The sequence below is a fragment of the Cricetulus griseus genome, chromosome 2, assembly GCF_003668045.3.
Source record: "Cricetulus griseus strain 17A/GY chromosome 2, alternate assembly CriGri-PICRH-1.0, whole genome shotgun sequence".
Lineage (NCBI taxonomy): Eukaryota > Metazoa > Chordata > Mammalia > Rodentia > Cricetidae > Cricetulus > Cricetulus griseus.
Genome location: NC_048595.1, coordinates 64,543,105 through 64,558,215, shown reverse-complemented (window position 1 = coordinate 64,558,215; position 15,111 = coordinate 64,543,105). Strand labels below are relative to the sequence as shown.

The 15,111-nt window shown below is 46.6% G+C and overlaps 1 protein-coding gene across 3 annotated transcripts in view; it reads right to left on the bottom strand.

Annotated features, from left to right (window-relative positions):
- Ttc39b (tetratricopeptide repeat domain 39B) overlaps positions 1-14,727 on the bottom strand; it is a 108,009-nt gene extending 93,282 nt beyond the window's left edge. For 2 of the 3 annotated variants that reach the window (XM_027400198.2, XM_027400200.2), the window contains exon 1: positions 14,530-14,727. In XM_027400198.2, coding sequence (XP_027255999.1) covers positions 14,530-14,571 — 42 coding nt within the window. In that variant the 5' untranslated portion in view covers positions 14,572-14,727. The remainder of the gene's footprint in view (positions 1-14,529) is intronic. The other variant, XM_027400199.2, reaches the window with a different exon arrangement.
- Positions 14,728-15,111: the final 384 nt, after the last annotated feature.

The window sequence follows — 15,111 nt, the reverse complement described above, 5'->3', positions numbered from 1 at the left end:
TCTCTCCCTCCCTCCCTCCTCTCTCCCTCCCTCCTCTCTCCCTCCCTCCCTCCCTCCCTCCCTCCTCTCTCCCCTCCTCCCTCCCTCCCTTCTTCCCTCCCTCCCTCCCTCCCTCAGGGTGTAAGCCTCCCCACTACTGCTCCAGTCATGCTGTGCCTGTCCACTTCCCACCATGATGATCATGGACTAACCCTCTAAACCTATAAGTAACCCCCAATTAAATGCTTCCTTTTATAAGTTGCCTTGGTCATGGTGTCTGTTTCCAACAATGGAACACTAAGACAAGGACAAAATGTTCATGTTAATATCAATTACTGTGGGAAAGGATTGCTTACTGGCAGTAGTGGGTTAGTAATTAAAAGTGTGGGTGGTTGGTCTGAGGTTATGACTTAGTTGGCAGAATGCTTGTCTTGCACACATTAGACCCTGAGTTCAATCCATGCACTATTTTTAAAAACCATGGGGAAATTGGGTTACTGGTTCACATGAGTTCACTCTTTCTCTCCCCTATATGCTCTTTCCCTACATGATCCATTGGTCATGTTAGTTGTCATTTAAAAAGCTGCGCACAAGAGAAAGATGTCATGCGGCAGAGGTCACATGGAGGATTTTTTTTTTAATAGGGGAATGGGAAAGGGGGGAGGGGAGTAGGGGGACTGGCCTCTGGGGACAGGAGAAGCAGAAGAAAAGAGAGGCAGGGGAGGGGGGAGAGGCAGAGAGACAGGCAGAAGAGCAGAGAAAGAAAGAAAAAAAGAAAGAGAAGGGATAGTGAATGTGCACAGGTGGTACTCTTAGTGGCTGAGCTGACGATGTATCCTGTCAGGACCCCCATGGCAGGCCAGTGCAGATGCCTGAATACTAACAGATAACGGCACAGCAAAAAGGTCCTCAGCAGATGAAGTGTCCCAATCTTGAATTGCAGACTCTTTAGAACTGTAAGAATTGAGTCTGTTCTCCAGGGGTTGGTTATCATCTCAATAACAGCAGAAGCAGTAACCACACAAACATGCCTTTCCTAAATTGCCATCCCTTACAAAGGTGCTGCATGAAAATGCTGTAAGAACACAACACAATACTCAGAGCACCCAAAGGTTACACCACCGTCTACCTATGTGTCAGTGGAAGAGCAGATGCCACTTCCAAATGACTAGCATTGCACTTCCCCTGCTGACAAATGCTGTTCAGTGGTGGACAGAGCTAGAACAGATGGCCCTTTGAGTTCACTCTTCACCCTTAGAAAAGCTAAGGACTGTATACAGATCAGCACCATTTACACAGCTGGAGTCCTGGGAATTAACCCAATAGGAAACTGCATTGTCCCAAGGGAACCCCCAGTGGAGTATGCTGCAGATGCAGGGTCTAGAAGAACAATGCCTAACAGCTGCTCTTGATGACAGCCACAGGAGCCAGCCTCTGAACCAGCACTGATGCCCAGCCCTACAGCTCTGCTTAGACCTTACACCTTCGCAGCTATGAGGCGAGCTGAACTGTTTTTTCCTTAAGATGAAGAAACCAAGAGATTAAGTACCTTACCCTACACTGTACAAGAAGCAAGGATTCAAACCCACTTCCTCCCTACTCTAGATCTGCACACACCCCTTGACAGGATGGGCCAAACAGACTAGTTTTTCCTAGGTTCTGAAACCTAATACGGAAGTGAGCAAACTTAATCATAGACTCTATAACATATATTAATAAGCCAGGCGTTGGTGGCACACGCCTTTAATCCCAGCACTCGGGAGGCAGAGGCAGGTGGATCTCTGTGAGTTCAAGACCAGCCTGGTCTACAAGAGCTAGTTCCAGGACAGCCTCCAAAGCCACAGGGAAACCCTGTCTCGGAAAAAAAAAAAATTAATAAACTATATTCCTAGAAATCACCCAGTACAAGGGTCAGGAAACTTTGAAAGAATCTAGGAGTACTTAGGTAGTACCTGCCATATGACCTTTAACCAAGGTGCTCAAGTGTGATGGACCAAACAGACTAGTTTTTCCTAGGTTCTGAAACCTAATACGGAAGTGAGCAAACTTAATCATAGACTCTATAACATATATTAATAAACTATATTCCTAGAAATCACCCAGTAGAAGGGTCAGGAAACTTTGAAAGAATCTAGGAGTACTTAGGTAGTACCTGCCAAAAGACCTTTAACCAAGGTGCTCAAGTATAGTCCCAGGCAGTATCTAAACAAATGGCCAAGGTTGCATTCCCATAAAATTTTACTTACAAACATAGGTGACAGAGGGCACGACTGTATTAGAACTTCCACGGGAGTTCTCAGGCCCCTAGCCTAGTGGAAAGGACACTGAATTTAGAGTTAATCTTCTCTGCCTCCAATAGCTAGCTGTGTGGCCTCATACCAATGGCTTCCTTTCTGTTTCTAAGATGCACAGAGACTCCTGGGCACGAGGGATTATCCTGCCTCAGTCTATGGAGTAGCTGGGACTACAGATGTGTGTTACTGTGCAGGCAAGAGCTCTTTTGCCATTGAAGACACCTCCACTCTCTTGTGCTCTCCTTTTAGGGTTTTTCTTTTTCAAACAGGAAGCAACAAGGGCTGCCTACGGTGCCCTTTACTTTCACTTTCTCAACCCCATTTCCTAGGAACAGGACAGCACTCCTGACTACAACCTGAAGGCAGTGAGCAAGGACCCAGGCAGAGTCAGAAGCGCGTCTGAGGAATTACACAGGCTGTTTCATCACCTGATTCACAGACAATGGGACAGAGCCAGCATGAGTGCCCGCTGCAGTGGCAGCAGGGCCAGCCAAAGTTTCTCCTTTCCTCCCACTCGGTCTCAAGCCACTGCGAATCCAGGAAACTACCCTGAGATTCTCACATCACAGGCAAAGGGGGGTGGAGTAGGAAAGAATGAGAGCCCTGGAGGAAGATGGTGAGGCCTGATTTCAAAGCCCTCTCCCAGAAGCCCATGGACCGCTTGGTACACAACAGTCCATTAGGCACTCACTGACTGCAGTCTGCTGGCCTCTGTGTGAGTAATGCTGGCTTCTGAGGGCGGGGAGCAGCATCTGGGCCCTGGGACTCATTCCCCGTGTGTCAGACCTTGAGTATATTAATGAACTTCCCGACAGTCTCCATTCTCTCATGATGAAACCATCAGACTCCACATGGTACTGCCGCAAGGCTAGCTTGCTCTTTCCTTCCACTTCTAAGGTATGCCACCACTGCTTGTTATCTGGGGATTTTATAGTCTTCAGGCAATGTGTTGGTATAGAAAAACACATACTGTAATAATGCTGGAGACAGCTGACAATATCAGGAGTACTGACTCAAAACAAACTTAAAAAGTCCCATATAGCCAGGTGATGGTGACACATGCATTCAGAGGCAGAGGCAGGCAAATCTCCAAGTTCAAGGTCAGCCTGGTCTATAGAGCAGGAAAGCTAGGGCTACACAGAGAAACCCTGTTTTGAAAAAAAAAAACAAAACAAAACCAAAAGAAGCCCATGTGTTCCTTCCCCCACAAAAAAGTAAAAAGAAAAAATACAATGCTCAGATACAGGAAGAATCATACAACTGCCCACTGGGGGTGGGGAAAACCTGGCCAGTCTCAGCCTTAACCTCGGTTCTCTCTGTGGCAGGGTGGGTACCTCTGTCACAGCCACGCCACCCACAGCTTCACTCCACCACACCTCTCCTGGGGCTTTCAGCTCCCACAATGACTATCCTCTTCTGAAGCCCCATTCAAAATGTCACCTTCTAGGTGACAGATGTCAAAACTGGAAAAGAATTTACAGACAGTATTTCAAACTGTTTGCTGCCCATTAAGAATCAAGGCCCAAAGGATTAAAGGGTGGGCTCTGTCACTGCCCTTCCACAGGGTGTCAGGCTGGAACCCAAGTCTTGACCTCCCTTCCCTCTGGGGGCAAGACACACCCTGCTGACCATCCAGACCATCCCTTTCACACCAAATCCTGCCTCCAGGTAACCTCCAATCACCCGGACAGGACAGGTACCCTGGACTGTGTCCCCCAGTGCCTGCTGGCAACCTCCCCTGTGGTTCTCAGTACATCCATACTGACCCCTCCAGAGCCCACCAAGAGAGAAGGAGCTTCACATACATCCCTGCACCCCCCCAAGACAAACTGCATTATTTGTTACCATAAGACCCAACTAACATATACAATGTATCATTTACTAAAATATTTTTAAATATGTAGGCCCCTACAAGTGTCAGCATAATACCATCCAGGCCAAGAACTTGTCCACGGGCCACAAGAAAGAGTCCCTACAAAGAGGTATGATGACCTCACCAACATGGCTGTCTGGCCACCATGGCTCAGAGATCCAGTGCATTAGGAGGGAGCCCAGACTTACTGGGTCTGGGGAGGGGGGGGTGCTTCCCCTCCTGCTCCTCTTTGCCTAAACCTCACAAGTGTGCCAGTGAACATGAAGTGACTCTGGGAGACTCCATTCAAGACTGACTACTGGGCCTCAGAGGGGCAGGGACGGGGAACTGTCCATAGACTGCAAGACGGAAACCAGGAGGAGTCTCACGGGATCTCACAATATTAGATTCCTGCTGTAGACCATTAGCACCAGATCCACAGGCAGAGACTACTCAGAGGGCAAGAGGCACCTGGAAGAACTGACGTCTGCCTTGTGAAGCACAAGTGTGCTACCTACTTGAAAGGAGGGAAGGGGTTACCCAAGTCTGCAGAGAGGCGGGGAACACCAGGGAAAGTTCTGCTGAGGAAGTTAGTGCTCCAAGTCTAGCTAGGATCCCAAAAGACATTCAACACCCAGCGTCTCACCAACAGGGCAGCTTGTTAACCTGAGCTGGACTGAGGGTAACTGATGCCGTTTTCCTTCCAGTCACCTGCATTACAGTTTACAAACAACCTTCTTATCATAAGCCCAGGATCCCCCAAGATGCTTGCCCTACCCTGCCTATGCACCCATCCAATAGGTATGGGAATGAATCCTTCTCCTGCTAACATTCCACCACCTCCACCCAACCTGAGCTTGCACAGGAACCAGAATTACCACTGTATGCTCCTTCTCCCACACCTCTGCCCCAAGCCAAGTCCTCCTCCTTGCTCTCCCTGATCAGGCCCTGCAATTCAGCCTCTCCTCTCCAACCCCACACCTCTGTTCTACTTCAGGCCTCATCCCAACCCACGTGAACTGGTGAAATAGCCTCCTACTCCTCCTGTTGCCAACCTCACAATCTGAACTTCCTGAGGCTGGAGAGAGACAGATGAGTATGGAACCATGGAAAGAAGGGAGTCTTCACTTCAGAGTGTGGTCGAAGCCTGTCACTGGCCGAGAACCAACAACTCCTCAGTTAGCATTTGCTTCAGGCCTTTCTCCTTCCACAGTTGTACACCCACCATTTTCTAGAAACCTCACCAGTAACTCTATTATAATACTACTTTTAGAAGTGTGTTGCCGGGGCTGGAGAGATGGCTCAGAGGTTAAGAGCACCGACTGCTCTTCCAGAGGTCCTGAGTTCAATTCCCAGCAACCACATGGTGGCTCACAACCATCCGTTATGAGGTCTGGTGCCCTCTTCTGGTGTGCAGATATACATGAAAGCAGCTTTAAAAAAAAAAAAAAGGCAGAAGGCAGAGGTGGTGGATCTCTATGAGTTGGAGGCTTGGAGGCCAGCCTGGTCTACACAGCAAGTTCCAAGCTAGCCAAGGCTACATAGTGAGACCTTGTCTCATAAAAAGAAAAGAAAGGGGCTGGAGAGGTTCAGGGTTTAAGAGCACTAACTGTTCTTCCAGAGATCCTGAGTTCAATTCCCATCACCGATCACCCACATGGTAGCTCACAACCATCCATAATGAGATCTGGTGCCCTCCTCTGGCCTGGAGGCATACATGCAGACCGAATACTATATACTTAATAAATAAATAAATCTGAAAGAAAGAGGGGAAGGAAGGAAGGAAGGAAAGAAAGAAGGGAAAGGAAGGAAGGAAAGAAGGAAGGGTAAGGAAGGAAGGGGAAGGAAGGAAGGAAAGAAGGAAGGGGAAGGAAGGAAGGGGAAGGAAGGAAGGAAAGAAGGAAGGGGAAGGAAGGAAGGGAGGGAAAGGAAGGAAGGAAGGAAGGAAGGAAGGAAGGAAGGAAGGAAGGAAAAGAAAGGACATGTGCCAAACCCCCAGTGAAACCCTAGTAGCTCCTGGGTTTACCTTACCAGATTCCAATTCCATCCAAGGCATTTTCAGAGATACCCCACAGTCTCCTTTATAAAAACAGGAGGGGCTTCTTGGCAACCTCTTGAGAAGTAGCTTGAGCAGTGCTTTTTCTTAATTAATCAATTGAATCAACTCCTCTCCAAGAAGCCATACCCATGCTGTACTTCCCTGGGCATCTTTCTACCTTTAATAAACCCCGTCTCTGCGTCATACTGCTTCATCCTGAAATCCTTTTCTATGTCAAAGTCAAGAATCCTGAGTTCCCCTGAGTTAAGGTCACATAAAGACTAAGGAACCCCTCGGCCTGCTGCGAAGGAGTGTGGAGCTAGCAACACTTGTCTGATTAAAAACCTTCAGGTATCCATTATTTAGGAGACAGAACCCAGGCTCCTTAGCATGATACTGCAGACACTGCCTCATGGGATCCTTCCAATCCAGTTCACACCAACTCCCACCAGAGCCTACCTCTTCCACCAGGGTCCTGATCGGCCCCAATACACTTCTTCTTTAACCATAAACCAGTCCCCAGGCTAGGGTGGCCAGCACTCCCTGTTCTCACCTGTTCCGCTGCTATAAGTACTGAATGCACCCCCAGTCTTACTACATACACTTGCTCTGGAGCCTATGATATGCAATCCTTCTACCAGAATTCCACCCTGACCCACAGGCAGACTGGTTACTGGGATAACTAACCATCATTTACTGAGCCATGTGCTCTTCTAGGACCAGTAACTACCTCATTCAAGTGTGCATTTCCAGCATCATTCAGAGAAAACTGTGACAATCGGTTTTATTAAATCATCATCGGCTGAGCTCGGACAGGGACACAAGCCTGTTACCCCAGTACTTGGAAGGCAGAGGCGGTACATGGGAGTTTGAAGCCAACCTCGTCTATTAGGTCAAGACTTCATCTTTAAAATACAAAAAACGAAACCTCTAAACATCCAAGAAAGGGTTTTCTAGATCAGAAACAAATCTTAAAAAACCAGGCCATGAATTCAACAGCAATACGAATTGCAGAAAACCTACATTTACGTGGAAAATGAATAACTCCCAATTGCACCATTCCTTGGTTGAGGAAGAAATAAAAAAAGAAATCAAAGACTTTCTAGAATTTAATGAGAATGTAGACACAACATACCCGAACTTATGGGACACCCTGAAAGCAGTGCTAAGAGGGAAGTTCATAGCACTAAGTGCTCACATGAAGAAACTGGAGGAAAGTCACATTAGAGAATTGACAGAACAACTGAAAGCTTTAGAGCAAGAGGAAGCAAACTCACCAAGGAGGAGTAGACGCCAGGAAATAATCAACCTGAGAGCCGAAATCAACAAAGTAGAAACTAGGAAAACAGTACAAAGAATCAATGAAACAAAGAGTTGGTTCTTTGAGAAGATCAACAAGATAGACAAGCCTCTAGCCAAACTAACCAAAAGGCAGAGAGAGAGCATGCTAATTAACAAAATCAGAAATGAAAAGGGAGACATAACAACGGACACTGAGGAAATCCAGAGAATCTTTAGGTCATACTTTGAAAACCTGTATTCCACAAAATTGGAAAACCTAAAGGAAATGGACAACTTTCTGGATAAATATCACTTACCAAAATTAAATCAAGATCAGATAGACAGTTTAAATCGAACTATAACCCCTAATGAGATAGAAGCAGTAATCAAAAGCCTCCCAACCAAAAAAAGCCCAGGGCCAGATGGCTTCACTGCAGAATTCTACCAGAAATTCAAACAAGAGCTAATTCCAGTACTCCTCAAACTGTTCCACACAATAGAAGCAGATGGGATATTGCCAAACTCTTTCTATGAGGCTACAATCACTTTGATACCCAAGCCTCACAAAGATATGACTAAGAAAGAGAACTACAGACCGATATCCCTCATGAACATCGATGCTAAAATACTCAACAAAATATTGGCCAACCGAATACAAGAACATATCAGAAAAATCATCCACCATGATCAAGTAGGCTTTATCCCAGGGATGCAAGGATGGTTCAACATACGAAAATCCATCAATGTAATCCACTATATAAACAAACTTAAAAAGAAAAACCACATGATCATCTCACTAGATGCTGAAAAAGCCTTTGACAAAATCCAACATCCCTTCATGATAAAGATCTTGGAGAGAACAGGAATAACAGGAACATATCTAAACATGATCAAGGCAATATATACCAAACCAATAGCCAACATCAAAGTAAATGGAGAGAAACTCAAAGCGTTTCCTCTAAAATCAGGAACAAGACAAGGCTGTCCACTCTCTCCATATCTCTTCAATATTGTACTTGAAGTTCTGGCTATAGCAATAAGACAAGAAAAGGGGATCAAAGGGATACAAATTGGAAAGGATGAAGTAAAACTTTCACTATTTGCAGACGACATGATAGTCTACATTAGTGACCCGAAAAACTCTACCAGGGAACTCCTACAGCTGATAAACACCTTCAGCAAGGTAGCAGGATACAAAATTAACTCAAAAAAATCAGTAGCCCTACTATACACAGATGATAAATCCAATGAGAAAGAAATCAGGGAAACATCACCTTTCACAATATCCACAAGCAACATAAAATACCTGGGGGTAACACTAACCAAAAAAGTGAAAGACCTGTACAATAAGAACTTTGAGACCTTAAAGAAAGAAATTAAAGAAGATACCAGAAAATGGAAAGATCTCCCATGCTCATGGATAGGTAGAATTAACATAGTAAAAATGGCAATCCTGCCAAAAGCAATCTACAGATTCAATGCAATCCCCATCAAAATCCCAACACAGTTTTTCACAGACATTGAAAGAACAATACTCAACTTTATATGGAATAATAAAAAGCCCAGGATAGCCAAAACAACTCTTTACAATAAAGGATCTTCTGGAGGCATCACCATCCCCGACTTCAAGCTCTACTATAGAGCCATAGTTCTGAAAACAGCTTGGTATTGGCACAAAAATAGACTGATAGACCAATGGAATCGAATTGAAAACCCTGATATCGACCCACGCACCTATGGATACCTTATTTTTGACAAAGGTGCTAAATCTATACAATGGAAAAAAGATAGCATCTTCAACAAATGGTGCTGGTACAATTGGATTCGGACATGCAGAAAATTACAGATAGATCCATACCTGTCACCATGCACAAAACTTAAGTGCAAATGGATCAAAGATCTCAGCATAAATCCAACCACACTGAATCTTCTAGAAGAGAAAGTGGGAACAACCCTTGAACAAATTGGCACAGGAGACCACTTCCTGAACATTACGCCAGAAGCACAGACATTGAGGTCTGCAATTAATAAATGGGACCTCCTGAAACTGAGAAGCTTCTGCAAGGCAAAGGAAACAGTCAGTAGGATAAAACGACCACCCACAGAATGGGAAAAGATCTTCACCGATCCCACATCTGACAGAGGACTGATTTCCAAAATATATAAGGAGCTCAAGAAGCTAGCCACCAAAACACCAAACAACGAAATTAAAAAGTGGGGTGCAGAACTAAATAGGGAATTCTCAACAGAGGAATCTGAAATGGCTGAAAGACACTTAAAAAAGTGCTCAAAATCATTGGCCATCAGAGAAATGCAACTCAAAACAACTCTGAGATACCATCTCACGCCTGTCAGAATGGCTAAAATAAAAAACACCAATGACAATCTATGCTGGAGAGGATGTGGAGAAAAAGGAACACTCCTCCATTGCTGGTGGGAGTGCGATCTTGTAAGACCACTCTGGAAATCAGTATGGCGGTTGCTCAGAAAAATGGGAATCAGTGTACCTCAAGATCCAGCCATTCCTCTCTTGGGTATATACCCAAATAGGGCATGTACTTACAACAAGGACATATGTTCAACCATGTTCATAGCAGCATTGTTTGTAATAGCCAGAACCTGGAAACAACCTAGATGCCCCTCTATTGAAGAATGGATTGAGAAAATGTGGTACATTTATACAATGGAGTACTACTCAGCAGAAAAAAGCAATGGAATCTTGAAATTCGCAGGCAAATGGATGGAACTAGAGGAAACCATCCTGAGTGAGGTAACCCAGTCACAAAAAGACAAGCAAGGTATGTACTCACTGATATATGAATTTTAGACATAGAACAAAAGACTACCAGTATATAATGCTCTTCACCAAAGAAACTAGGAAACATGAAGGACTCTAAGGGTTAAATGGTCCCCAGGAATGGAAATGGCATGAACTCCCGAACTAATTGGGGGCATGAGGGTGGGGGGGGAAGGAGCTGCTACAATAAGAGCAAGAGAAGAGGAGAAGAGGAGAGGAAATGGAGGGGCAGAAACATTGAGTTGGGGGAAGAATAGAGGAAAGAGAGCAAGATGAGAGAAACGATATCAGAGGGAGCCACTGTAGGCCCGAGAAGGGATCAGGAACCAGGGAGATCTCCAGAGACCTACAAGGATGACACGATCTGACAATCCAGGCAATGGTGGAGAGGATAACCTAAAAACCCTCCCCCTAAAATGAGATTGATGACTTCTCTTTATGCCATCCTAGAGCCCTCACCCAGTGGCTGATGGAAACAGAGACAGACATCCACAGATATACAATGAGCCGAAATCGGGAATTTAGTTGAAGAGAGGGAGGAATGAAGAACGAAGGGGTCTGTACTAGGATGGAGAAACCCACAGGAACTGTTGGCCTGAACAAGGGAGAGCACATCGACCCCAGATGCTGTCCAGGAGGCCTGTACAAGACTGATCCAGACCCCAGAACATAGATGTCAATAAGGAGGCCTCTGCACTCCAGGGAGCCTCTGGTAGTGGATTAGTATTTTTCCCTGGTGCAAAAAGGGACTTTGAGAGCCCATCCCATATGAAGGGTTACACTCTGGCCCTGGACACATGGGGAAGGGCCCAGGATCAGCATAGGAAGACTTGGTGGACTTTGCTGAGCTCCCGTTGAGGGCCCTACCCTGCCTGGGGAGTAGTGGGTGGATGGGGTTGGGGGGATGGGCTGGGGGTGGGGGAGAAAGTTTGGGGGTGAGGGGAGGGAGAGGGAGAAGGGACTTGAAATAAGCTTGTTCCCTAACTAGAACTAATAAAATAAAATAAAATTAAAAAAAAAAAAAAAAAAAAAAAACCAGGCCATGAAGCCAGGCTGGAAGCACATGGCTGCTGTCCCAGCTACTTACAAGGCTGAGACAAGGGGATCACTAGGGCCTAAGAAAGAGGTTAAGATTGACCTGAGGTACATAGTGAGACCACACGCATTAGGAACAAGCTATGAACACCTTCCATAAGCCATTTCTTCAACATGACTCAGTGTTTCTCAACTTTTTTTTCATTATCACTTCCCCAAGTAGCCTTTTAGATGGCTTCCTAGTTGTACCTTCCCATAAAATTTTAATAAAATGCCTTGTATGTATTGTGTAAGAGAGTATGTATGGCTTAATTTTCTTACTTAATAATGGGCTCAGAATGACTAATTAAAACTCTAAATATTAAATCCAAAATCTAAAGCTATTAATAACCTAATAACTGTATTTACCAAATGACTTTTAATTTGAAATGCAATTTACCAAATTATATATATATATATATGTGTGTGTGTGTGTGTGTGTGTGTGTGCATATATATGTACATATATACAAATTGCTCATTTCCATTAAGTGTGTGATGATATAAATGTAACTGCGCTTCTCTTTTTAGAATCTAAAAAGTCATTTTAAAAATCAGTTTTCAAGCCAGGCAGTGGAGGCATATGCCTTTAATCGAAGAAATTGGGAGGCAGAGGCAAGTGTATCTCTGAGTTCAAGGCCAGCCTGATCTACACAGTGAGTTCCAAGATAGCCAGAGCTGTTACATAAAGAAACCCCCACCTTGGGGCAGGAGGGAATCAGTTTTCAAAAAACAAAAATCCACCCAAGGAATACACTATCATCTCCTTGGCTACTACTTAGGAAGAAAAAGGACTCCCTTAGTACTAGCCATGACCTCAAAAGGGACCCCCTCCCAGAAAAAAAAAAATAGACACTAAACATTTAGATAACCCACAGCCCTAACATCTCAATACCAGGACATAGAATGAGCCCTCAGAGGCTGAGTGACTTGTTAGTCAAGGTCACCAGTCATGGACAAGGCCCCTTCTGTCTTATGCACTGCTGTCTCTCCAATCAACACTAGCTTGACACCTAAGATAATCAGATGTTTGCCATTTCAATGAATAAATGGCCATGGGCAAGTTAATCCCCAAACACACGCACAGAAGTGAGGCAAAGAGCTTAGTGCTCTCTCAGCCACACCACTTTGTCCTTTTACTTCACAAGAGCTTCAGAGCAAAGTGTTCCCAGGGTATGGACCCTTGGATAAGCTGCTTCCATCCTACTCACCTGGTGAAACACAAGAACAGTCATGTACACTCAGGGTGGGCTCTTTTTAGTCCACTTACAGTCAGGGACTTTTTACAAGTATCTCAAGAATACCACCTACAACACCTTAATGCACACCTGCTTGCCCACCCTAAACTGTTCCCTGGGTTCTTCCATACATGAAGTATCCACCCACCCACGCTAAGACCTAGGCAACCAAAACTGAACCTTCTCCTTCTAAGGTACCAAATTTAAGCACAGAGTGAGTACTCAGTAAAGAGTGGATAAATTTATGCCAATATACCTGTATACCAGGAGGGATAAAGGTAGATTTGACATGAACAAACAGTCTCTTTGTGCCTTATCCATCACCTAAGACTATCTAATACCTAACATGAAATAAGAGCTTAATAGTCAATCAACGATATGGCAAAACCTCAGGCTTGATCAAGCCATAACTTTCCTGCAGTCATACATTCAGTCAACAAGCATGTATTCAAGTCTTTGTGCCAGGCTGCTCTGAAACCTAACTTCCACGTGAGCTGAAGCCCTCTTCACCAGCTATCCATTAAAGCTCCATTCCTGAGCTTTTTTTATTGGCAGTTGACACTGAGTGTCCCTTGTCTGGATTAGGCCAAGACAGTCCCAGTTTACACCCACTATTATGGCTTGCATTTCCTCAACAGTGAGCAAGAGTCAGAAATACTACTCCACAGTTATGAGAGGTTCTGAGTCTTGTTGTTTCCCTTACTGGGGAAGAAAAATCCCCATGCTAGTGGATGAGGATATGATCCAGGCTAGCCTGGAACTCACAATTTAGTCCTGGGTAACCTCAAATTTGTGATTCTCCTGCCTGGGCCATCTGATAGCAGAGATTACAGGCCTCTGTCATCATGCTCAGGATTGTCCCTTCATTTTCAATGCAATTAAACTACCTGGATAGGGACAGGGAAGCAGCTGGAGACAGACCTGGGATAAGCAACTGGGACCTCACTGTAGAGATCCTGCAATGCCAACAGCATGAATATTTAATGTATACACAAGAGGGAGCCATAGAAACTTCTTCGGAAATGACAGTCAAAGTAGTAAAGGTGTTATTACAAAAAAGATCTAGGGATATAAAATTAAAAAGGGCAGGCATACCAAAACTACAGCCTAAAGCTATAAATAAGTCATCACAGAAGAAAATAGTAGCAAATATGCTATCTCACTGTTAGCCTTGTGTGTAGATAGAAGGTCCCACAATACATCCATGACCTGGACAAGCTCTAGAGAAAGCTCTGGCTAACCTTAACTGCCAGTAGCATAATTGTGATCAGTTCTTAAGGTCAACAGTTAAAACACAATATTTATTCGTTACCAGGATCTTCTGGCAGTAAAGACAGAATCCCAACTCGCCTCCTCCAGATCATCCACCTATTGCATCATTTGAAAGCAAAGCTTTCTCAGGCCACGACTTGTAAATTCAAGTCAGGTAAAATGGCAGCAGCAGCGGCAGGAGCCTGACCCTCAACTCTGCGAGCGCGCTCCCCGCAGCAGCGGAGTGCTGAAGGAAGCGCTCGAATCAACAGGTCGGGCGCCCCCGCCCGGGAGCGTTCAGACCCCGGCGTCGCGCGAGGACGCGGCGGGTCACTTCGATAGCCCAGGCGGGCGAGGCCGCCGGCGGTTCTGGACCACAAGGGACGTTTCCCGGCCTCCGGGCTGAGGCTCCGGGCTGAGACTCCGGGCTGAGGCTCCCACCCTCGGCCCTGGGGTGACTGGGCAGCCCTGCCCCGCCCGGCCGGCAGACACCCCGCGCAACTTCCACAGAAGACGACAGTCGGGTCCAGAACGGCTCCGCAAAACATCTAGAGGGTCCAGGAAGGCTCGGGCGGATTCCGGGCTGCGCGGCCCGGCCCCGCGGGACACTCATCGGCGTGAAGGGCAGCCCTGCTCACCCTCCCGGCCAGCCGGGACCCCGCGGGTCTCCGCATCCCTCCCACGCCCCTCGGCGCCCGGACCAGCCCGCTCTGCCTGTCCTCGCACCTCATCTGCGTCCAGTTCCACTCGGCTGCCCACGAGCGCCATGTTCCCCTCAGCAGCGGCAGCGCACCCACAGGGAACTCAGAACCGACTCTTGCCTCGGCTCGGGGTTCAGCCCAGCGCGGGTGGTGGAGGCGGAACCGGGCGGCCCCCCGCGGCGGGACCGAGCTGTCTCCGCCCCCGGCGCCGCGGGGATCCACTGCGCACCCAGTGCCCAAGCGGATGCCGGGCTAGCGCCCCGCCCCCTCCCGGCTAGCCCCGCCCCCGCACGCGGCCCCTTAGAGAGCAACCAACCAGGTTCCGTGGGGCGGAGTGGCCCAACAGAGTCAGCGGGCGCTCGGGGAAAGGACCTCTGGGGTATCCGCCTCCCCAGAAGGTTAGCGTGAGCCTGGCGCCCAGACTGGAGCGCGGAGCTGCCAGCACAAGGTCATGGCTGCGCGCTCTCTATGGCTAGTGGTCCACCTGGTCTTTCGTCTGGAACCAGTGCGTTTACTTCGCCCAGCAGACAGCGCGTCTGGCAGATGCAGCTGGAGGACAGCCACGGGTCACTGGTCACCTAGAGGCATCTAACGCATCACATGCCCA